The sequence below is a fragment of the Nerophis ophidion genome, linkage group LG16, assembly GCF_033978795.1.
Source record: "Nerophis ophidion isolate RoL-2023_Sa linkage group LG16, RoL_Noph_v1.0, whole genome shotgun sequence".
NCBI classification, from domain to species: domain Eukaryota; kingdom Metazoa; phylum Chordata; class Actinopteri; order Syngnathiformes; family Syngnathidae; genus Nerophis; species Nerophis ophidion.
Window position 1 is genome coordinate 45,434,560 of NC_084626.1, and position 26,554 is coordinate 45,461,113.

General features: G+C 39.4%; 1 protein-coding gene across 1 annotated transcript in view; it reads left to right on the top strand.

The window, feature by feature from the left end:
• Positions 1 to 26,554, top strand: part of LOC133535463 (RNA-binding protein Musashi homolog 1-like) — a 108,195-nt gene that overhangs the window by 39,730 nt on the left and 41,911 nt on the right. The window contains exons 5-6 of the mRNA XM_061875323.1: positions 12,583 to 12,624; positions 12,883 to 12,975. Coding sequence (XP_061731307.1) covers positions 12,583 to 12,624; positions 12,883 to 12,975 — 135 coding nt within the window. The remainder of the gene's footprint in view (positions 1 to 12,582; positions 12,625 to 12,882; positions 12,976 to 26,554) is intronic.

A 26,554-nucleotide genomic window follows, 5' to 3' on the forward strand; every position in this document is an offset into this window, starting at 1 on the left:
CCTAAAAATGGCCTATTGAGTGAGAATAACACAGGATTCCGCGCATATTTAAAATGCCGGGCCAGGCTTTGCATTTTTAGCGTTATTAAAGGCCAGCTCATTGAAAACTCATTTGCGTCTAATTTTATCTTTAACCTTGACCACGGCTCAGACATTCCACGCTGCAGAAATATGGATACAGTCAGATCTAGTTAATCCTAAATGGAGGTTGTTTGGATTTGACAGTGTGGAATAGTCCGTCAGAATATTACACGCATGTTTCTTTTGGGGTTAATATGAATCTTGTTTTGTGGAAATAACAAGAGAGTGTATTCATGCCCTAAGGCAGGGGTAGGGAACCTATGGCTTTCGAGCAGGGGTCGGGAACCTTTTTGGCTGAGAGAGCCAAGAAGCCAAATATTTTCAAATGTATTTCCCTAAGAGCCATATAATGTTTTTTTTTAACACTGAACACAACTAAACGCGTGTATTTTTAAGTAAGACCAACATTTCCAGAGTATAATAGGTCTCTTATTCTTTGTAATAACATTGTTATTCTGAAGCTAACTGTGGAGGGGGTGTGGCCTGCAGCAAAGCAGGATGTTGCCAGGTCCGGCCTTGAAATCAGCGACAGGTGCGTAGATGGCCCACCTGGGCCTTTTTATCTAATCACCTGTCGCTCTGTTATAAGCAGCAGCCAGGAGGAGAGACGGGGTCGGGGCTGGAGCCAGAGCGCGAGTGAGGACGAAAGAGAAAAAGACAATTGCTGGAAAGCAACCGAGAGAAAAATAAAATAAAACAATATTGTAACCCTAAAACAGGCTCTTGGTGGTCTGAAGAACCCCCAGGAGGGCAAGCCCCACACTAACCAATAATAAATAAATTACTTCTTACAAATAATGCAACTTCTTGAACATAAAAAAAGCATGAGAATGTTTTATATTTTGAACGTTACTTTAAACACTGTGATTACAAGTGGAATTATTTATTACTTATCGTGTTAAGCAATGTCAGCTCAGATTTATCCGGGAGCCAGATGCAGTCATCAAAAGAGCCACATCTGGCTCTAGAGCCATAGGTTCCCTACCCCTGCTCTAGAGCCAGATGTGGCTCTTTTGATGTCTGCATCTGGCTCTCAGATAAATCTTAGCAGACATTGCTTAACGCGATAATTATGAATGATTTCACTGGTAATCACAGTGCTAAAAAAAACGTGCAAACTATGAAACATTGTCATGCATTTAAATCCATCCATCCGTTCTCTACCGCACCTGTTCAAGAAGTCGCATTAATGGTAAGAAGTATTCTATGTCACGATGGGGGGGGGGGGTCACAGCTTACTGCAGGGTCGTTCCCCCAGGAAGGCAAACGGACTACTTGGGACATGGTATTTAGGTAAAAACATGATTTAATTTTAACTAAAAAAAGATACAAACAAAAATCGCTCACAGTGGAGGCACAACTTGGGCTAAAGAACAAAACTAACGCATAAACAGACTATGAACATAAATCAAACAAAACTTACTTGGCATGGCATGAAGCACGGAACTATGGCAAGGCATGAAACAAGTCAGCACAGAGCAAGAAAAGATCACATTGACGCCAGGGCGACTGACTGGCAAACACGAGCTTAAATACTGCCTCTGAATAGTGCTCGGGAAGCAGGTGAGCGGGCATTTTGTCCACCAGAGACAGGTGGACAAAATGAGTAACCAAGGAAACCAGACAAGGGAGTGGAAAAAAACAGGAACTCAAAGAGTCCAAAGGACAAACAGCACATGGCCAAACAAAAACATGATCAACAGACATGACATTTGATTTATTATTGGTTAGCTTCAGAATAACAATGTTATTAAAAAGAATAAGAGACGTATTATACTCTAGAAATGTTGGTCTTACGTAAAAATGCACACATTTAGTTGTATTCGGTGTTAAAAAATATGATATGGCTCTCACTGAAATACATTTTGAAATATTTGGCTTTCATGGCTCTCAGCCAAAAAGGTTCCCTACCCCTGCCCTAGAGCCAGATGTGGCTCTTTTGATGACTGCATCTGGCTCTCGGATAAATTTGAGCTGACTTTGGTTAACACGAAAAGTAATGAATAATTCCACTTGTAATCACAGTGTTGAAAATAATGTTCAAAATATAAAACATTCTCATGCATTTTTAATCCGTCCATCCGTTTTCTACCGCACCTGTTCAAGAAGTTGCGTTAGTGGTAAGAAGTTATTTATTTATTATTGGTTAGTGTGGGGCTTGCCCTCCTGGGGGTTCTTCAGACCACCAAGCACCGACCTGAGAGCCTGTTTCAGGGTTACAATATCGTTTTATTTTTCAAGTCTCTCAGTTGTTTTCCAGCAATTTTCTTTTTCTCTGTCGTCCTTGCTCGTGCTTTGGCTCCAGCTCCAACCCCGTCTCTCCTCCTGGCTGCTGCTTATAACAGAGCGACAGGTGATTAGATAACAAGGCCCAGCTGGGCCATCTACGCACATAACACTGATTTCGAGGCTGATCGTGGCAACACTCCGCTTCGCTGCAGGCCTGCAGGCCACGCCCCCTCCACAGTTAGCTTCCGAATAACACTGTTATTACAAAGAACAAGAGACCTATTATACTCTAGAAATGTTGTTCTTACTTAAAAATGCACGCGTTTAGTTGTGTTCAGTGTTAAAAAAATATTATATGGCTCTTACGGAAATACATTTTGAAATATTTGGCTTCTTGGCTCCCTCAGCCAAAAAGGTTCCCGACCCCTGCCCTAATGTGTATCTTGGTGTGTTTGGACGTTTGGGGGGGGCTCGTGCCAACAACGCTCTCTTATACGCCTCATACTACATACGCACACATTAGCATATGTTCTATTTCTGGACATGTTGGCCTTCACATGCGTCTGCAAGCGCAGTGACTTCATAACGAAGGCACGTTTCTTAGAAAACTGATCACTCGTTGACTTGTGATTTTGAGATTTACGTTGGAAAAAGGGTTAGTGCGTCTGCTTCACAATACGAAGGTCCTGAGTAGTCTGGGGTTCAATCCCGATCTTTCTGTGTGGAGTTTGCATGTCCTCCCCGTGACTGCGTGGGTTCCCTACGGGTACTCCGGCTTCCTCCCACCTCCAAAGACATGCACCTGGGGATAGGCTCCTCCCACCTCCAAAGACATGCACCTGGGGATAAGTTGATTGGCAACACTAAATTGGTCCTAGTTTGTGATTTTGAGTGTAAATGTTGAATGAATGAATGAATGAATGGTTTATTTTGAGCCATGCAAACAAAACAAGAGAATGACATAAAATACAAAAGAAATATATAAATTAGGGCTGGGCAACGATTACAAATTTTAATCGAAGTTAATCGCACTATTTCTCCGATTAATCGCGATTAACTGCATTGTATACACAAAGCCCAATAATGAATTCAAAAGTAGTGTGTAGTGCACCTTTATTGGAATATTCTCCCACATGAACAAAAGCCCCAAAACATTTGTTGTGCAAACACAATTTAAATCAGTCCTTGTTAAACAGTAGCAGTTAAATAGCATATTTTATGAAAATCAACTCAAAAAATGTAAATACAAACATTTAAGCTTATTGCCACTGCCAGGGTATTTAAGTTATCCTGTTTGTTATGGAAAATAAATATAATCTACATACAAATCTCTGAGCCACAATCATAACATCTGAACAGGCAATTTCTGAGGTAACAGCAGAACATTTTTTTTGATCAGGGATCTTATGTTTAAAAAACCTATATTTTAGGTAGTGGGCTGTTTTAGGGAACTTTTGATCAAATTATCCGTAGTAGCAATATTAATAATGTTGTGTTTATTCTGCGTAGTGCACTTAAAATAATTATGACCATATCTAGGAATTGATATGATGGGAATTTTCCGATTGTTTGCTTGGTGCTTTGATAAACTGAACGCATCATATACATGGTACTATATTGTGATGTTATGAGCCATGGAAAAAAAGAACTACCCTACCCAGCATGCAACAGGAGCGACGAGCATGCGCGATAGCCCGGTATAGGTTGTGTCTTGTATGTTGTGATATGCACGCTCTGAAAGTAAACGTTAAGAACTCAGCCAACACTCCTGGTCTGCATTATTCATAAATAGACAGACAACACATATACTCCGCTGCTTCACAGGCCGCTGGATGTAGCCGGCAAAGTATTCCCATGCTAGCTAGCCGCTCTAGCAAGCACGCGTCATTCAGTCCAAAACGGCCCGATCTATCCACATCCAGAATTATCTGGCGGTCGTAAGTGATCCCGGAGTGACCACGCTGTAAGCCAGCCATGAAATTTGCAGAATTGTCCGGTATTTTTGCCAAATGTTCCATCTTTACCAAGAGCCCCCCCACGCCGGGCGACGCCATCTTGTTAAGAAAAGGCGTTAACAAAATAAAAGCATGTAAACAACATACGCAAATGTGCGATAAAATAATTGTCGGCGTTAATAGATTGATGAGTTAACTCGTAACTAACGCATTAATTTGCCCACCCCTAATATATTTATATATATATGTATATATATATAAATTGTATATATGTGTGTGTATATATGTGTGTGTACATATGTATATATGTAAGTGTGTGAATTTAAATGTATTATATATAGATAATATATAGCAGCAACCACTGAATTGAATTATATATATATATTGTATTATATATTGTATATATATATAGTATATGTATAGGGGTGGGACCTAATAAGTTGACTTCTTCCCACTCCCTTTTGAGCCAATCTTGACATCTACAAAAGATTAGTCACATGTAATGTTTTCAATGTAGGTGTAAAAATAATGTATCTATATATTTCTTTTGTATTTTATGTCATTCTCTTGTTTTGTTTGCATGGCTCAAAATAAACCATTCATTCATTCATTCATTCATTCATTCATTTTTAGGTGTTTTTTTTTAATCAAATTGATAATTTACTAACATTGAAAATGTCATGCAAAATTCTGTACAATGCAATCCAAGAACCCAGAAAACATTTCCCATTCGGCAAGTCTATCCTGTAGCCACGCCCCTTCGTTTAATATACTTCCTGTGTTGTGACCTCAGTTTACTGATCTGTCACCACAAAAAAATATACCGACTGGCTGGCTAGTAATAAATGTTCTGGATTAGAACCAACCACAACTGGTTAAGAACTAACATTGTCGGGACTGTGACCATCCAAATATGATTAGCAACAAAGTGGATGTTGTGGCGAACGCAGGCGACAAAGTTTAAGCTGGCTTCGGTGCTCCTGAGATCGTCTCCCCCGTTCTGCAACTCAGTGTGGCGTTTCGGCAAGAGGAACAGCGAGCACCTGCGGCTGTGGCGAGCGTTCAGCTAATTTGGTTTGGATCCTATTTTTATTGATGTTTTGTTAAAAAAAAAAAAAAGGCAGAAGTGATATTTTGGTGTGAAAATTAATGCTTAAAATGTGGGAAACTTCACATGCCGAAATATACATCATATTGCCAAAAGTTTTTGGCCACCTGCCTTGACTCACATATGATGTGGGTCCACCTTTTGCAGCTATTACAGCTTTAACTCTTCTGGGAAGGCTGTCCACAAGGTTGCAGAGTGTATTCATAGGAATTTTCCACCATGCTTCCAAAAGCGTATTGGTGAGGTCACACACTGATGTTGGTGGAGAAGGCCTGGCTCTCAGTCTCCGTTCTAATTCATCCCAAAGGTATTCTATCGGGTTCAGGGTAAGACTCTGTGCAGGCCAGTCAAGTCCATCCACACCAGACTTTGTCATCCATGTGTTTATGGACTGGTGCGCAGTCATGTTGAAAGAGGAAGTGGCCAAAATGTTTTGGTATCCTGGAGAGTTAAAGGATCCTTTCACTGGAACTAAGGGGCCAAGCCCAACTCCTGTAAAACAACCCCACACCATAATTCCTCCTCCACCAAATTTCACACTCGGCACAGTGCAGTCCGAAATGGACCGTTCTCCTGGCAACCTCCAAACCAAGATTCGTTCATCAGATTGCCAGATGGCAAATCAGCGAATGGATTTGTTGCACAGGTGGCATACTGTGACGGTTCCACGCTGGAAATCACAGAGCGGCCCACTATTATGTTGGATCCACTAAGGACTGGACTCTTGCAATATTATGTTAGATCCACTATGGACTGGACTCTCACTATTATGTTAGATCCACTATGGACTGGACTCTCACACTATTATGTTAGATCCACTATGGACTGGACTCTCACTATTATGTTAGATCCACTATGGACTGGACTCTCACAATATTATGTTAGATCCACTATGGACTGAACTCCCACTATTATGTTAGATCCACTATGGACTGGACTCTCACTATTATGTTAGATCCACTATGGACTGGACTCTCACACTATTATGTTAGATCCACTATGGACTGGACTCTCACTATATTATGTTCACTATGGACTGGACTCTCACTATTATGTTAGATCCACTATGGACTGGACTCTCACAATATTATGTTAGATCCACTATGGACTGGAGTCTCACATTATTATGTTAGATCCACTATGGACTGGACTCTCACAATATTATGTTAGATCCACTATGGACTGGACTCTCACATTATTATGTTAGATCCACTATGGACTGGACTCTCACACTATTATGTTAGATCCACTATGGACTGGACTCTCACTATTATGTTAGATCCACTATGGACTGGACTCTCACAATATTATGTTAGATCCACTATGGACTGGACTCTCACTATTATGTTAGATCCACTATGGACTGGACTCTCACAATATTATGTTAGATCCACTATGGACTGGACTCTCACACTATTATGTTAGATCCACTATGGACTTGACTTTCACTATTATGTTAGATCCACAATGGACTGGACTCTCAGTATTATGTTAGATCCACTATGGACTGGACTCTCACTATTATGTTGGATCCACTATGGACTGGACTCTCACTATTATGTTAAATCCACTATGGACGGGACTCTCACGCTATTATGTTGGATCCACTATGGACTGGACTCTCACTATTATGTTAGATCCACTATGGACTGGACTCTCACTATTATGTTAGATCCACTATGGACTGGACTCTCATTATTATGTTAGATCCACTATGGACTGGACTCTCATTATTATTTTAGATCCACTATGGACTGGACTCTCACACTATTATGTTAGATCCACTATGGACTGGACTCTCACACTATTATGTTAGATCCACTATGGACTGGACTCTCACACTATTATGTTAGATCCACTATGGACTGGACTCTCACACTATTATGTTAGATCCACTATGGACTGGACTCTCACACTATTATGTTAGATCCACTATGGACTGGACTCTCACTATATTATGTTCACTATGGACTGGACTCTCTCACTATTATGTTAGATCCACTATGGAAAACCTTGTTAAATTGGTTAATGCATCCAGCGGGGCATCACAACAAAATTATATCGGAATATCGGCAAAAAAGGCCTTATCGGACATCTCTAAGCCAACCCTTTGATGTTCTAACCAACCAAGTAGTTCTACATTTTGTTATTTAATATCACATTTTCTTAGAGTCTTTGACCCTTGGTGTCAGGAGTGTTGTTTTCTGCTGACATAAAAAGAGCAGAAATAAGTAGATTATTTATGATAACAAAGTAAGCCATAAAGAGGCTGATTCCTTCAACGTAAAGTTCCTTTTGCGCTTTCCATCCATCCATTTTCTACTGCTTATTCCCTTTGAGGTCCCGGGGGTCGCTGGTGCCTATCTCAGCTACAATCGGGTGGAAGGCAGGGTACACCCTGGACAAGTCGCCACCTCATCACAGGGCCAACACAGATAGACATACAACTGAGAGCCAGGCACCATAAACTGTTAATAATGTTTAGACAAAAGTGTATATTATATATACTATTATATATGTAGTATTTATATAGGCAATAAGCTTAAATGTTTGTATTTAAATTTTTTGAGTTGATTTTCATAAAATATGCTATTTAACTGCTATTGTTTAACAAGGACTGATTTAAATTGTGTTTGCACAACAAATGTTTTGGCGCTTTTGTTCATGTGGGAGAATATTCCAATAAAGGTGCACTACACACTACTTTTGAATTCATTATTGGGCTTTGCGTATACAATGCAGTTAATCGCGATTAATCGGAGAAATAGTGCGATTAACTTCGATTAAAATTTTTAATCGTTGGAAATCACAGAGCGGCCCACTATTATGTTAGATCCACTAAGGTCTGGACTCTTGCAATATTATGTTAGATCCACTATGGACTGGACTCTCACTATTATGTTAGATCCACTATGGACTGGACTCTCACACTATTATGTTAGATCCACTATGGACTGGACTCTCACTATTATGTTAGTTCCATTATGGACTGGACTCTCACTATTATGTTAGATCCACCATGGACTGGACTCTTACACTATTATGTTAGATCCACTATGGACTGAACTCTCACACACACACATATATATATATATATATATATATATATATATATATATACACATACACACATAATCACATACATACACACATGCATATACCCAAAATACACACGCACTCACACACACTCACACACACACACACACACACACACCTATATAAATACTATATATATAATAGTATATATAATATACACTTTTGTCTAAACATTATTAACAGTTTATGTTGCCTATGGGAACAAGCTTTCATTTTGACTGTGATATTAGTGGTTAATAGTGGATCTGTGGCTGTGGAACTACTGCTCCTGATCAACAGGACCTGAGGACCACTCTTGCTATGTGTCCTATGCTGTGCATTAAATGATGTGGTGCATTAGATGGAACATGCACAGTTCTGCTCATAAGTTTACATATCTTGGGAGAATTTATGATTTCTTGGCCGAGTCGCCGGATGAAAGCCATTTCTGCGCAAATGTCACAAAGTATCCCGCCTACATTACGCCAAACAACACAGAGACAAGCCTTAAAACTTCTGGAACAAAATAATTTGGAGTGTTGAGACCAAAATGTAACTTTTTGGCCACTCGACCATGCAGCCCATTTTTCTTCAAGTTCCTCTTTATTGTGCATCTTGAAACAGCCACGCCACAATTTTTCAGAAAGTCCTGTATTTCAGCATCTCGAACAAGTTTCCTGGCAGTTGTGGCTGAAATCTTTGCTGGAATACCTGAATCCCTCATTTTCCACTTCTTAATCAGCGTTTGAACACTGCGGATTGGCATTCTCAATTCCTTGGATATCTTTTTATACCCCTTTCCTGCTTTATGCAGTTCAATTACCTTTTCTCGCAGATCCTTTGACAATTTTTTTGCCTTCCCCATGACTCTGAATCCGGAAACATCTGTGCAGTACTGGATGAAAGATGCAATGGTCCGTCAGAAGCCCAGAAACTCACTGACCTTTTATACACACATTAATTACAAACAAACAGGTCACAGGTGAGGATTGGAACCTTGATTAGCCATTCAAACCTGTTTGTGTCAACTTGTGTGCATGTTATCAGATCAAGGTCACCGGGGTATGTAAACTTTTGAGCAGGGTCATTTAGGTACTTTCGTCATTTTGATTTAAAAAGAGTAAACACAGTTGTTTGCCAATAATTAAGCATAAGTGGAAGAAATGTTTTTGTGTTTTCATTCATATTCTCTGAAGAATGGCCAAGAAATCATAAATTCTCCCAGGGTTTGTAAACTTATCAGCACGACTGTCGGTGTCAAGAAGAGGTTGGTAGATGAGAATAAACCTAAATGTAGTCTTGATTTATACATTTTCTTTCACGGTTTTCATGGCAGTTTTGTGCCGATAGAAATGTTCCTCTTTTCATTTTAAAGGGCGGATATTTTACATTTTGAACTTCTTTCTGCTCATTTTATTCATAATTTAATTGTATTTTTATTCCTATTCCTTTGATGTTTTTCAGAATGAAATAAATGCATGAACTGAACATGCCTGCATATTACTTACATTTCAAAAAAGTAAACACCAATGTGTAGCCAGCTGAACATGAACCAAGTATTAGATAATACATTTAGAATCAAACGCAACAAAAAGACTTGAGTGACCATTTAACACACGCACATTTGAAAAAGTAATAATTGAAGGATTTGTGTTCGATTTCTGGACAAACAACTGGTTAGCAGGAACATACACACTGGAGATGCAAACATGTCTTCACATGCTGGAATAAAGCATTTGTTATGGAAGTCAAACATAAGATGGCGTTTGCTGCCAAAATAGACTTTTACCTTGTTTCTGCTTGTTTGCTGCTGTTAAATATGTGGGATGATTTATGGTAAAGTCGCATTATTGATGTAGTACTTTTAGGGCTGGGCAATATGCCATCCATTTTCTACCGCTTATTCCCTTTCGGGGTCGCGGGGGGCGCTGGCGCCTATCTCAGCTACAATCGGGCGGAAGGCAGGGTACACCCTGGACAAGTCGCCACCTCATTGGCCATTTTTTTTTTTTAAATATCTCGATATTTTTAGGCCATATCACGATACACCATATATATCTGGATATTTGAGAGGGAGATCACAATTAAGTGTATTTATTAAACAGTTATTAAGCAGTGGCACAAAAATTCATGTCATTTCAAAACAGAAAGTGCAAGATTGTCAGAAACATTTTAAAACAAGCTATGAGTGCACTTTTGTGCATGATGTCACTAAGGTGACATATCAAAACAACACTCGATTAAAGTGCACTTTTTGTACAAATAAAGTGCACTTTTGTGCATGATGTCACACAAGATATTTCAATAACTGTCAAATAAAAATGAGCTGCATGATAGGAAATCAAATAGTGTTTGTCCTTCGCTGCGGACGTTATCTCCTTCTGTTGTTGATAATTTTTTCATACGCTGTTGATGTGGAAATGGTTGCATCAGCATTTTGTGGGTGTGGCACCGAATGGAGATGTTGATATGCAGAGTTTCAAGCACTCTTCCATCTATAGTGGGTGACTTTTCAAATGGTGCTACAAGTTAGCAGCTATGCTTCTTTTTGCCACATACTTGAACAATCACGGTTGTCTGTTCGACATCTTCCCGCTTGAAGCCAAACCACGGCCAGACGATGGACCCCCTTGCTGTTTTTCTTGGGAATTAATTCTTCCTTCATTTGTTACCAGATTCGCACCTTCTTTCTCTCATATTACCACTCGCACCACAGCTAATGTTACCCATGCTGCTACCTCTCTGCTCCGCGAGGGAGAATGACTATGAGAAACCTTGGAGAGGACCGCAAATGTGGGTTAAACCACTACAATAGTTTAAAACAAATAAAGAGCACTTTTGTGCATGATGTCACACAAGATATTTCAATAACTGTCAAATAAAAATGAGCTGCATAATAGGAAATCAAATAGCTATGTGGTAGGTTCCTGCGGACCTTATCTCCTTCTGTTGTTGACTATTTTTTTCATACAGTGTTGATCTGGAAATGTTTGTCTCGGCATTTTGTTGGCGTGGCACCGAACGGAGATGTTGACATGCGGAGTAAGCACTCTTCATTCTTTAGCAGGTGACTTTCCAAATGATGCTACATATTAGCAGTGATGCTGCTATTCGTAGCAATGCTTTTGCCCCACACTTGACAAATTACGGTTATATCTTCACAGTCATTTATGCTTTTAGACGAAGTTAGTCATTCCCACTGAGTATTTACTAGGGATGCACCCAAATGAAAATTTGTGGCCGAAGTCGAAGCCGAAAAAAATGTAAACGCTTGGCCGAATACCGAATAATGAATGCAGTTTTTCACAATTTTTTTTATATTGCATAAATAGCCTAGAATACATTTTTAGACATGTTTTTCAAATAAAGTAATTTTTTTATTGAATATTGACATTTTTTAATATTCCAGTAGCCTTTGCTTTTCAAAAAAAGCAGTTTTTCATTTATATTAGGCCTTCAAACAAAACATGCATTCCAAAAAAAAAATAAAGTGCATTAAAGTGGATAAACCCACAACAAATGAATTATTGTCCTTTTGGCAAAAGTCTGCTTAGCCACAGTAGATATGCTAATAATGTAAACAGAAGGCTCAAGTAAGTCTCAATTAAGTGTGTGCTTGTAACCTCATACACTTATACAGGTAGCCTACACAACAGGCTAATAATGTAAACAGAGGCCCCACTAAATCTCAATAAGTGTGTGATTGTAACCTCATACACTAATACAGGTACACAACATATTCCAACGTCACTGCACGTTGGTTGATTGCGTCACCGCGTCAAAAAATTGCGTCACACGCCACTATTCGGCCTTGTTTTTAACTCATTCCACCGAAGGCCGAATGTGGCTTTTTTTGCCATATTCGGCCGAATATATTCGGTTACCGATTAATTGGTGCATCCCTGGTATTTACTGTAAATCAGACTCTCAGACAAGAGGAACAATTCACATTTATGACAATGACTTTAACATGGGGGCCCCTGTTTAATCTCAGCCAATCACAGCAATGGAAAAAGACCATTACCCTGTTCTGGAAGCAGTCTCAGAACCATCACAGTTTCCTAATCAGCCAAATCACTTCCACTGTGAAATGATGTGCACAATACTAAATACGTCCTGTTTTTCCTCACACAGATCGACCCCAAAGTGGCTTTCCCTCGCCGGGCTCAGCCTAAGGTGAGTGCACATGGCAGCCATGTCATATGTCATCCGTCAGCTCTGCTTGGTTAGGATTAGCGTCAGTCACATGACCCGTGAGGAGCTTCAATCCACTTGACCAGCGTGACCTTGTGACCTCCCTGACCATCACACACACCATCACATATTTTCCATCCACACACACCTAAAACAGATGTGAAACTGAGTCTCCGCACTTTAAGGAAAGTCAATGAGATGGCAAATAATCAATAATAAAGAATGCTTCTCTGCTACTAGTTGGTGACTCGGACTAAGAAGATCTTTGTTGGGGGACTCTCGGTCAACACCACCGTAGAAGATGTGAAGCAATACTTTGACCAGTTCGGAAAGGTAAAGTTCAACACCTTCCTGTGGTGCCCTTTATCGCTTTGACCTTGGCTGTCTACCCAAGCTGAAACTTTGCATTTCTTTTCTTACCTTTTTCCACTGATTGTAATTAGGGATGTTCCCGTACGGATACCAATCACATGTAGTCACTGTACAGAGATTCTGAGCGATATTAACGGATTAACACAAAATTCTAACTACCGTATTTCCTTAAATTGCCGCCGGGACGCTAATTAATTTAAAACTTCTTCTCACTTCAGCTTTTACCAAAGGAATGCGGTAAATTTAGGCCTGCGCTTATAAATTTGAGTGTGATGTAAGGATACCATCATGAAAAGCACATTTAATAAAAAAAAACGTTATTATGGTCTTACTTTTACTTATAAATGAAGTCCATGCACAGCTCCTTCTGATCAAAAGCATTGATAACTTGTTTATAGAAGTCTTCCTTATCTTTCTTCAGTTTTAAAAGTCTCTGTCTCGATGGAGATCTTCCTTTATTACCTCCTGTTTTCGATTGAAAGTCCAGTTTAGAAAACTCTTTTATTTTAGATATGTAATCCTCCATGTTAAAAGTGCAAGCGAGAGGAAAAAATAAACTCTTGCTGCTTGTTGTCACTTCTTCTGCAGCTGAGTAGTCGCAAGAAGGATCACTAGCGCCCTCTACCACCAGGAGGCGGGAGTCATTTAATGACTCATATTTGACACACGCAGCTACGGTATATTAATAAAACATGGCTGCTTACTGTTCTTTTTAGCATACTCAATAGCTTGGACCTTAAATCCTACTGAATAGCTCTTAATCTTCTTCCCTTTATGCCAGGGGTGTCAAACTCAAATACAGAGTGGGCCAAAATTTGAAACCGAACGAAGCCGTGGGCCGAGGTTGAACAAATTAATCCTTTAATAGGGACCCAAACAAGTTTTGCATTGACTATTGACCAATCAAGGCTTATATAACTTAATAGTGACATGCAAAATCGAGTTTTAAATAACAATAATTGAAAAAGATCAATGGCATATCAAATAAAATAAAAATACAAATTGAATGCCTCTTTTCGGCGGCGGAGTTTGGTGGTAGCGGGGGGTGTATATTGTAGCGTCCCGGAAGAGTTAGTGATGCAAGGGGTTCTGGGTATTTTTTCCGTTTTTTTTTAATGTTGTGTTACAGTGCGGGTGTTCTCCCGAAATGTGTTTGTCATTCTTGTTTGCTGTGGGTTCACTGTGTGGCGTATATTTGTAACATTGTTAAAGTTGTTTATACGGCCAACCTCAGTGTGACCTGTATGGCTGTTGACCAAGTATGCCTTGCATACACTTGTGTGTGTGCTGCATATATTATGTGAGTGGGCCGGCACGCTGTTTGTATGGATGAAAAGCGGACGTGGTGACATGTAGAGAACGCCAAAGGCAGTGCTTTTATGGCCCGCCCCCAATATTATTGCCTGGGTGGAAATCGGGAGAAATTCGGGAGGGGCACTGAACTTCGGGAGTCTCCCGGGAAAATCGGGAGGGTTGACGAGTATGAGTATTAGTGGTGAATGCGGTGTTACAGCGACGGGCCAGCTCTAATGTTGATTTGATATTGCCTCAAGGGCCAAATGAAATTACACGGCGGGCCAGAGTTTGACACCCATGCTTTATGCGATTTCAAATTCTTGAAATCAGCCTCCTCCATTTTGAAAATGATGACAGGTGAAGTGTCACTCGTGACGTGACGAGTTTGACCCGGCGGAAATTCTAGAAATGCGCTAATAAAAATCATATTTTGCGAAACGGGTTTGACCCGGCAGTAATTCTAGTCAGGCGCATACTATATACCCGGCGGCAATTCAAGGAAATACGGTATGTTTTAACGGTGCGTTCAAGGACTGCTGAACAGAGTAGGACACCAGATATTATACATAATGATAATAGATTTTTATTGTTATGCACTTTTCATTTAAATACATTTTTATGAGTACAACAGTTGAACAGTACAAACCAATATTTAAAACAATTAAAGCTTAGCCATTAAAAGATAAAGTACTATCACGGGAGCATAAGAAACACAAAAACATGCAAAATAGTGTTTTTTCAACAGTATTTATTTTGGTTATTTAAAAATTAACTTGCTCAAAATATTTCAGTGTGCGAACAAGTGCTTTTTGAGCACATTCAACAACATAATGATTACTTTCAATCCAATCCAATCCACTTTATTTATATAGCACATCTGAACAACAATAACGTTTCCAAAGTGCTGCACAGCCATGTTAAAAACAATTGTAAAAAAAAAAAGAAATACAAAAATATATATATACATATTATGCTCCACCAATGACTGAATAAAAACAAAAAATAAATAAATATAAAAACAATATAAAAACAAATATGATTAAAAACTATTTTAAAGGGTAAAATCCATTAAAACAGTAAAATAGAAATCAAAGTGTATAAAAAACACAGAGGACCACACAACTCACACAGTGTTAAAAGCCAAAGAATAAAAGTGGGTCTTAAGACGAGACTTAAAAGAGTCCACTGTGGAAGCAGTTTGAACATGGAGCGGCAGAGTGTTCCAGAGCTTAGGGCCGACCACAGAGAAGACCCTGTCTCCCCTGGTCTTAAGTCTGGTCTTGGGCACCACGAGCTGGAACTGGCTCTCGGACCTCAGAACGCGCGCAGGAATGTAAATTTGGATGAGGTCCGAGATATATCGAGGTGCCAGTCCATGTAAAGATTTAAAAACAAACAGCAATGTTTTAAAATCAATTCTAAAATGAACAGGGAGGCAGTGCAAACTCTGAAGAATTGGGGTTATATGCTTGGGTTTCCTGGCCCCTGTTCAAAGTCCTGCTGCCGCGTTCTGGACTAACTGCAACCGGGAGAGAGCTTTTTGGCTAATGCCAGCATAAAGTGCATTGCAGTAGTCCAGGCCACTTGAAATAAAAGCACGCACGACTTGTTCAAAAAGGTTAAAAGATAAAAACGGTTTAACCTTTACTAAAAGACGAAGGTGATAAAAACACGATTTTAAAATGCCATTGACTTGTTTGTCTAGTTTAAAATGGCTGTCTATAGTGACGCCAAGTCTGGTGGTGACTTTGGGACGCACATCATTTTGCAACGGTCCCAAGTCAGTGAGGGCCGGACCAAAAACTAAAATTTCCGTTTTTCCCCTCATTTATTATTAAAAAATTCTGGGCTAACCAAGCCTTGACGTCACATAGACAGTTAAGAAGGGACACAATAACCATGATGGAACATTTTCACATCCTCAAATAAAAAAGTACTACATGGTATGTTTACACCCGCACAATACAACAGTTAGAGGACTTTATTGAGTGCTGTCCCTTCTCAACGTCTCAGCATGTCCTATGTTTTGCACGTATCCTTTTACCGAAGTTCAACTTGTAGATGGCTTATTCAGCAATGTGGAGTTGACAAGGTGGAAGAGGGGTCGAATGTAGTTTTCTCATATCTTGGGCTTCCATATTTGCTTTTTTGAATGCAATTGCGTCGGAGGCAAACAGATGCGTGACCAGAGAGAGGGAGGAGAGCCACGAGGGGAGAGGAAGGGCTGAGGGACATGGCGGGGGACTGAAAGGGAAGAAGCAACCCCCCACTGAGTGAGAGGGGAGGGGAACTCGGAAGGGTTGAAGGGCAGAGAAAAGAAAGAATGCTGGGATGTTGTGGAAGAAAAGTGAGTTTGAATGGGGGGGAAAACAGCAATCTGAGAGGTCATAAACATGCGCTGACTTTTTAGCTAACTCTAGTCGTGTAAGGAGTTGAACCTTTCACTTGAAAATAATCACATGCAACAGCTGCTCCTGCGCCTCATTTTAGCCCAAAATGTGTGGCGCTCACACTCCTTCCCCATCCAGTCCCGCACAGCTTGTTACCGTGGTGACCTGCTTTTGCCTATTGTCCCACTGTAATCCAGTGTGGGTTTTTTTTTTCCCCTGCTGTTGTGGAGAAGTGTGTATTTGCATGAATGGAAAGAGGCGTGTGTAACAGTGGCACAGTTTGGGCCGGGAGGAGAGGTGAGCTCGCATACATTTGTGGAGACAAAAGAGATTGGAACTCACGAGTGCTTCCGTTGTTGAAAAACCTCGCAGAAAACGCTGCCGAAGATGCTAAAATTGTGACTTGTTGTTTCACTCCCTTAGCTCGGGACTCAGGGTTATTAGCATAGGATTTGATTCAACTCAAGTCAACTTTTAAGGTCCCCAAGAAATCGGTTTTATTTCAAATAGGGATGCACCGATTACTCGGTAACCGAATATATTCATGGCAAAAAAAGCCACATTCGGCCTTCGGTGGAATTAGTTAAAAACAAGGCCGAATAGTGGCGCGTGACGCAATCAACCAACGTGCAGTGTTAAATTTACATTGTTTTATACATAGTTAGTTTCCTTCTTTTTATTCTGAAGCTGAAGTACTGTTATTGACAAATCTGTTCTGGCCTGGGATATGTTGTGTACCTGTATAAGTGTATGAGGTTACAAGCACACACTTATTGAGATTTAGTGGGGCCTCTGTTTACATTATTAGCCTGTTGTGTAGGCTACCTGTATAAGTGTATGAGGTTACAAGCACACACTTAATTGAGATTTACTTGGGATATGTTGTGTACCGGGGCTTCACGGTGGCAGAGGGGTTAGTGCGTCTGCCTCACAATACGAAGTTCCTGCAGTCCTGGGTTCAAATCCAGGCTCGGGATCTTTCTGTGTGGAGTTTGCATGTTCTCCCCGTGAATGCGTGGGTTCCCTCCGGGTACTCCGGCTTCCTCCCACTTCCAAAGACATGCACCTGGGGATAGGTTGATTGGCAACACTAAATTGGCCCAAGTGTGTGAATGTGAGTGTGAATGTTGTCTGTCTATCTGTGTTGGCCCTGCGATGAGGTGGCGACTTGTCCAGGGTGTACCCTGCCTTCCGCCCGATTGTAGCTGAGATAGGCGCCAGCGCCCCCCGCGACCCCGAAAGGGAATAAGCGGTAGAAAATGGATGGATGGATGGATGTTGTGTACCTGTATAAGTGTATGAGGTTACAAGCAGACACTTAATTGAGATTTAGTGGGGCCTCTGTTTACATTATTAGCCTGTTGTGTAGGCTACCTGTATAAGTGTATGAGGTTACAAGCACACACTTAATTGAGACTTACTTGAGCCTTCTGTTTACATTATTAGCATATCTACTATGGCTAAGCAGACTTTTGCCAAAAGGACAATAATTCATTTGTTGTGGGTTTATCCACTTTAATGCACTTTATTTTTTTTGGGGAATGCATGTTTTATTTGAAGGCCTAATATAAATGAAAAACTTTGTGCTTTTTTTGAAAAGCAAAGGCTACTGGAATATTAAAAAATGTCAGTATTCAATAAAAAATGTACTTTATTTGAAAAACATGTCTAAAAATGTATTCTAGGTTATTTATGCAATATAAAAAAGTTGTGAAAAACTGCATTTATTATTCGGTATTTGGTCTTCAGCCAAGCGCTCAAATTTTATTCGGTTTCGGCTTCGGCCACACATTTTCATTTCGGTGCATCCCTAATTTCAAAATACATTCAAGACTCTCAATGAAACGATGTTTATTTATATATCCTATGTCCCAAGTGTCTCAAATGGCTGCACAAGCCACAATGACATCCGCGGTTCAGCACCCACATGAGGGCAAGGAAAAACTCACAACCCAGTGGGACGTCGATGAGAATGACTATGAGAAACCTTGGAGAGGACCGCAAATGTGGGTTAAGCCACTACAATAGTTTAAAACAGGGGTAGAGAACCTATGGCTCTATAGCCAGATGTGGCTCTTTTGATGACTGCATCTGGCTCTCAGATAAATCTTAGCTGACGTTGCTTAACACGATAAGTAATACTTAATTCCGCTGGTAATCACGATGTTAAAAATAACGTTCAAAACATAAAACTTTCTCATGCATTTTCATCCATCTATCCGGTTTCTACCGCACCTGTTCAAGAAGTCGCATTAATGGTAAGAAGTAGTTTATTTTTTGTTGTTGGTTAGCCTCAGAATAACAATGTTATTAAAAAGAATAAGAGACTTATTATACTCTAAAAATGTTGGTCTTTCTTAAAAATGCACGCATTTAGTTGTATTCAGTCTTTAAAAAAATATTATATGGCTCTCACGGAAATACTTTCTAAAATTATTGGCTCGTATGTCTCTCTCAGCCAAAAAGGTTCCCGACCCCTGGTTTAAAATAAAGTGCACTTTTGTGCATGATGTCACACAAGATATTTCAATAAGTGTCAAATAAAAATGAGCTGCATAATAGGAAATCAAATAGTGTATGTCCTTCGCTATGTGGTAGGTTCCTGCGGACGTTATCTCCTTCTGTTGTTGATTATTTTGTCATACGGTGTTAATCTGGAAATGGTTGCCTCTGCATTTTGTGGGTGTGGCACCGAATGGAGATGTTGATATGCAGAGTTTCAAGCACTCTTCCTTCTCTAGCGGGTGACTTTTCAAATGGTGCTACAAGTTAGCAGTTATGCTTCTTTTTGCCACATACTTGAACAATCACGGTTGTCTGTTCGACATCTTCCCGCTTGACGCCAAACCACCGCCAGACGATGGACCCCCTTGCTGTTTTTCTTGGGAATTAATTCTTCCTTCATTTGTTACCAGATTGGCACCTTCTTTCTCTCGTATTACCACTCGCACCACAGCTAATGTTACCCATGCTGCTACCTCTCTGCTCCGCGAGGGCGTATACGTATGTGACGTATGTAAGAAGGTGCGCTTGTTTTATGTCTCTGTGAGAAGGAGAGAGAGTGAGAAGAGCAATAGTGCCCAAGGCATGGGTAACTTGCACATCTGTGAAGGAACCATTAAAGTGGAACATTATCAGCAGACCTATGTAAGCGTCAATATATACCTTGATGGTGCAGAAAAAAGACCATCTATTTTTTTAACCGATTTCCGAACTCTAAATGGGTGAATTTTGGCGAATTAAACGCCTTTCTGTTTATCGCTCTGGAGGCGATGACGTCAGAATGTGACGTCACCGAGGTAACACAGCCGCCATTTTCATTTTCAACACATTACAAACACCGGGTCTCAGCTCTGTTATTTTCTGTTTTTTTGACTATTTTTTGGAACCTTGGAGACATCATGCCTCGTCGGTGTGTTGTCGGAGGGTGTAGCAACACTAACAGGGAGGGATTCAAGTTGCACCACTGGCACCAAGATGCCAAAGTGTCTGCCGCCAGACCCCCATTGAATGTGCCTGAGTGTCTCCACATTTTGACCGGCGATGCTAAGGCAGACATGGCACAGAGATGTATGGATAACCTGCAGATGCATTTGCAACGATAGTCAACGAAATCACAAAGGTGAGTTTTGTTGATCTTGACTGCCAGCTAATCGATGCTAACATGCTACGCTAATCGATGCTAACATGCTATTTACCGGCGGTGCTAAAGCAGACATGGCACAGAGATGTATGGATAACCTGGAGATGCATTTGCAACTATATTACGTTTCCTTCCACCCACATTTAATGCGAAACAAACACTTACCAATCGACGGATTTAAGTTGCTCCAGTGTCAAGAGATGCGAAAGTCCTGATCGTTTGGTCCGCACATTTTACAGGCGATGCTAACGCAGCTATTCGGCCATGCTATGGCTATGAATAGCGTCAATAGCTATTTGCTCAATAGCTTCAGTTTCTTCTTCAATACTTTCATACTCCAACCATCCGTTTCAATTCACGCGTAATCTGTTGAATCGCTTAAATCGCTGAAATCGTGTTTGAATCCGAGCTAATGTTGCTATATCTTGCTTTGGTATTCCCATTGTTTGTTTACATTGGCAGCACTGTGTGACGTCACAGGGAAATGGCCAGTGTCTTCGCAGAGAGCGAAAATAAGGCACTTTAAAGCTTTATTTAGGGATATTCCGAGACCGGTAAAATTTTGAAAAAAAATTCAAAAAATACAACAAGCCACTGGGAACTGATTTTTATTGTTTTTAACCCTTTTGAAATTGTGATAATGTTCCCCTTTAATGCTGAACGGTACATACAGGTTTTGGAACAACATACGCTGCCATCTAAGCGCCGTCTTTTTCATGGACGCCCCTGCTTATTTCAGCAAGACAATGCCAAGCCACATTCAGCACGTGTTACAACAGCGTGGCTTCGTTAAAAAGAGTGCGGGTACTTTCCTGGCCCGCCTGCAGTCCAGACCTGTCTCCCATGGAAAATTATGAAGCGTAAAATACGACTGTTGAACGACTGAAGCTCTACATCAGGGGTCGGGAACCTTTTTGGCTGAGAGCCATGAAAGCCAAATATTTCAAAATGCCATATAACATTTTTTAACACTGAATACAACTAAATGCGTGCATTTTTAAGACCAACATTTTTCGAGTATAATGAGTCTGTTATTTTTAAAATAACATTGTTATTGTAAAGCTAACCATCAATAAATATAATACTTCTTACCATTAATGCGACTTCTTGAAAAGGTGCGATAGAAAATGGATGGTTGGATTGAAATGCATGAGAATGTTTTATATTTTGAACGTCATTTTTCACACCGTGATTACCAGTGGAATTATTCATTACCTATCCTATTAAGCAATGTCACCTAAGATTTATCTGAGAGCCAGATGCAGTCATCAAGAGAGCCGCATCTGGCTCTAGAGCCATAGGTTCCCTACCCCTGCTCTACATAAAACAAGAATGGGAAAGAATTCCACTTCCAAAGCTTCAACAATTAGTTTCCTCAGTTCCCAAACGTTTATTGAGTGTTGTTAAAAGAAAAGGTGATGTTACACAGTGGTGAACATGCCCTTTCCCAACTACTTAAGCACGTGTTGCAGCCATGAAATACTAAGTTGATTATAAAGTTCATGAGTTTGAACATCAAATATGTTGTCTTTGTAGCATATTCAACTGAATATGGGTTGAAAAGGATTTGCAAATCATTGTATTCTGTTTATATTTACATCTAACACAATTTCCCAACTCATATGGAAACGGGGTTTGTACGTTGTGATGCAGCTAGGTCTATACGTCCCGCGCTGGGCAGAATTGACGGATGGGAACCACAAACTAGAGCACTCAATAGGTCATCCACGCAACATCATTTTGGACTGAATGCTGCTGTTGTTTTTGGCCATTTGGTCACAGAACAGCAGCCATTTGGAGCTTGAAAAACTGTGTTATTACTGGCATGGTAAACTTACATTTTGGCTGCTTGTTTACGCAACAACAGTATTTTCTTTACAAGTATTTTTGAGGTTGTGGATTCAATATGCTCTGACATCATCCGTATCATCACGGCAGTATACAAAGTGTGCAAAGGGAGGATGTGCAAGTTCCTCACATTCATGCCTCAACAATGTTTACAAAGTACAAGGAAGAAGTATTATGATGTACGTCTTGAAAATAAGATCTAATCAAGTAGGGCTGGGCGATATGGCCTTTTTTTTAATATCTCGATATTTTTAGGCCGTATCGCGATACACCATATATATCTGGATATTTTGCCTTAGACTTGAATGAACACTTGATGCATATAATCACAGCAGTATGATGATTCTATGTGTCTACTTTCAAACATTCTTATATGCTACTTTTAAACTTTAATGCAGAGAGGGAAACCACAACTAAAAGTGTATTTATTAAACAGTTATTAAGCAGTGGCACGAACATTCATGTCATTTCAAAACAGGAAGTGCAAGATTGTCAGAGACATTTTAAAACAAGCTATGAGTGCACTTTTGTGCATGATGTCACTAAGATGACATATCAAAACAACACTCAATTAAAGTGCACTTTTTTTTACAGAACGCCACTACAATAGTATAAAACAAATAAAGTGCACTTTTGTGCATGTCACTAAGATGACATATCAAAACAACACTAAATTAAAGTGCACTTTTTGTACAGAACGCCACTACAATAGTTTAAAACAAGTAAAGTGCACTTTTGTGCATGATGTCACTAAGATGACATATCAAAACAACACTCAATTAAAGTGCACTTTTTGTACAGAACGCCACTACAATAGTTTAAAACAAAGTGCACTTTTGTGCATGATGTCACTAAGATGACATATCAAAACAACACTCAATTAAAGGGCACTTTTTGTACAGAACGCCACTACAATAGTTTAAAACAAATAAAGTGCACTTTTTTGCATGATGTCACTAAGATGACTTATCAAAACAACACTCAATCAAAGTGCACTTTTTTTTACAGAACGCCAATACAATAGTTAAAAACAAATAAAGTGCACTTTTGTGCATGATGTCACTAAGATGACATATCAAAACAACACTCAATTAAAGTGCACTTTTTGTACAGAACGCCACTACAATAGTTAAAAACATATAAAGTGCACTTTTGTGCATGATGTCACTAAGATGACATATCAAAACAACACTAAATTAACGTGCACTTTTTGTATGGAACACCATTACAATAGTTTAAAACAAATAAAGTGCACTTTTGTGCATGATGTCACTAAGATGACATATCAAAACAACACTCAATTAAAGTGCACTTTTTTTTACAGAACGCCACTACAATAGTTTAAAACAAATAAAGTGCACTTTTGTGCATGATGTCACTAAGATGACATATCAAAACAACACTAAATTAAAGTGCACTTTTTTTACAGAACGCCACTACAATAGTTTACAAGAAATAAAGTGCACTTTTGTGCATGATGTCACTAAGATGACATATCAAAACAACACTCAATTAAAGTGCACTTTTTGTACAGAACGCCACTACAATAGTTTAAAACAAATAAAGTGCACTTTTTTGCATGATGTCACTAAGATGACTTATCAAAACAACACTCAATTAAAGTGCACTTTTTTTTACAGAACGCCAATACAATAGTTTAAAACAAATAAAGTGCACTTTTGTGCATGATGTCCCTAAGATGACATATCAAAACAACACTCAATTAAAGTGCACTTTTTGTACAGAACGCCACTACAATAGTTTAAAACAAATAAAGTGCACTTTTTTGCATGATGTCACTAAGATGACTTATCAAAACAACACTCAATTAAAGTGCACTTTTTTTTACAGAACGCCAATACAATAGTTTAAAACAAATAAAGTGCACTTTTGTGCATGATGTCACTAAGATGACATATCAAAACAACACTCAATTAAAGTGCACTTTTTTTTACAGAACGCCGCTACAATAGTTTAAAACAAACAAAGTGCACTGTTGTGCATGATGTCACTAAGATGACATATCAAAACAACACTCATTTAAAGTGCACTTTTTTTTACAGAACGCCACTACAATAGTTTAAAACAAATAAAGTGCACTTTTGTGCATGATGTCACTAAGATGACATATCTAAACAACACTCAATTAAAGTGCACTTTTTGTACAGAACGCCACTACGATAGTTAAAAACAAATAAAGTGCACTTTTGTGCATGATGTCACTAAGATGACATATCAAAAGAACACTCAATTAAAGTGCACTTTTTTTTACAGAATGCCACTACAATAGTTTAAAACAAACAAAGTGCACTTTTGTGCATGATGTCACTAAGATGACGTATCAAAACACTCAATTAAAGTGCACTTTTTGTACAGAACGCCACTACAATAGTTTAAAACAAATAAAGTGCACTTTTGTGCATGATGTCACTAAGAGGACATATCAAAACAACACTCAATTAAAGTGCACTTTTTGTACAGAACGCCACTACAATAGTTAAAAACAAATAAAGTGCACTTTTGTGCATGATGTCACTAAGATGACATATCAAAACAATACTCAATTAAAGTGCACTTTTTGTACAGAACGCCACTACAATAGTTTAAAACAAAGTGCACTTTTGTGCATGATGTCACTAAGATGACATATCAAAACAACAGTCAATTAAAGTGCACTTTTTTTTACAGAACGCCACTACAATAGTTTAAAACAAACAAAGTGCACTTTTGTGCATGATGTCACTAAGATGACGTATCAAAACAACACTCAATTAAAGTGCACTTTTTGTACAGAACGCCACTACAATAGTTTAAAACAAACAAAGTGCACTTTTGTGCATGATGTCACTAAGATGACATATCAAAACAACACTCAATTAAAGTGCACTTTTTTTACAGAACGCCACTGCAATAGTTAAAAACAAATAAAGTGCACTTTTGTGCATGATGTCACTAAGATGACATATCAAAACAACACTCAATTAAAGTGCACTTTTTTTACAGAACGCCACTACAATAGTTAAAAACAAATAAAGTGCACTTTTGTGCATGATGTCACTAAGATCAATCAATCAATCAATCAATGTTTACTTATATAGCCCTAAATCACTAGTGTCTCAAAGGGCTTCACAAACCACTACGACATCCTCGGTAGGCCTACATAAGGGCAAGGAAAACTCACACCCAGTGGGAGTGACAATGATGACTATGAGAACCTTGGAGAGGAGGACATATCAAAACAACACTCAATTAAAGTGCACTTTTTTTTACAGAACGCCACTACAATAGTTTAAAACAAACAAAGTGCACTTTTGTGCATGATTTCACACAAGATATTTGAATAAGTGTCAAATAAAAAGGAGCTGCATCAAATAGTGTATGTCCTTCGCTATGTGGTAGGTTCCTGCGGACCTTATCACCTTCTGTTGACTATTTTTTTCATACGGTGTTGATGTGGAGATGTTTGCCTCGGCATTTTGTGGGTGTGGCACTGAATGGAGATGTTGAAATGCGGAGTAAGCACTCTTCATTCTCTAGCAGGTTACTTTCCAAATGATGCTACACATTAGCAGTAATGCTACTTTTTGTAGCAACGCTTTTGCCCCACACTTGACAAATTACGGTTGTCTGTTCGACATCTTCCCGCTTGAAGCCAAACCACCGCCAGACGATGGACCCCCTGCTGTTTTTCTTGGGGATTAAGTCTTCCTTCATTCGCACCTTCTTTTTCTCGTATTACCGCTCCGCTAGCATCACAGCTAACGTTACCCATGCTGCTACCTCTCTGCTCGGCGAGGGCGTATACGTATGTGACGTATGTGAGAAGGTGCGCTTGTTTTATGTCTCTGTGAGAAGGAGAGACAACAAAGAGCGGGAAGAGCCTGTAGTGTAATGCCCGCAGCTAAAAGCAACTGCGTGAGAACGTATACTAAAATATCACCATATAGTCATTTTCTATATCACACAGAGACAAACCCAAGATATATCGATATATCGCCCATCCCTATCATCCCTATAATCAAGTGAACCATAACGGACTTCAATATTTATTAGGGGAACTGTTGTATTTAGAGTTCATGTCAACTGTGTTATAAAGTGAAAACAGGAAGAGAACATATGTGTTAGTAATTGCTATGAAATGAAAAAGTGGTAGGATTCAATCAAATTTTGCTTATTCCTACTCCTTACCGGACATGAAATTAAAATACCGTATTTCCTTGAATTGCAGCCGGGGCGCTAATTAATTTAAAACCTCTTCTCACTCCGGCACTTACCAAAGGCATGCAGTAAAAATGTGAGTGTGATGTAAAGATACCATCATGAAAAGCACATTTGATACAAAACAACTTATTATGGTTTTACT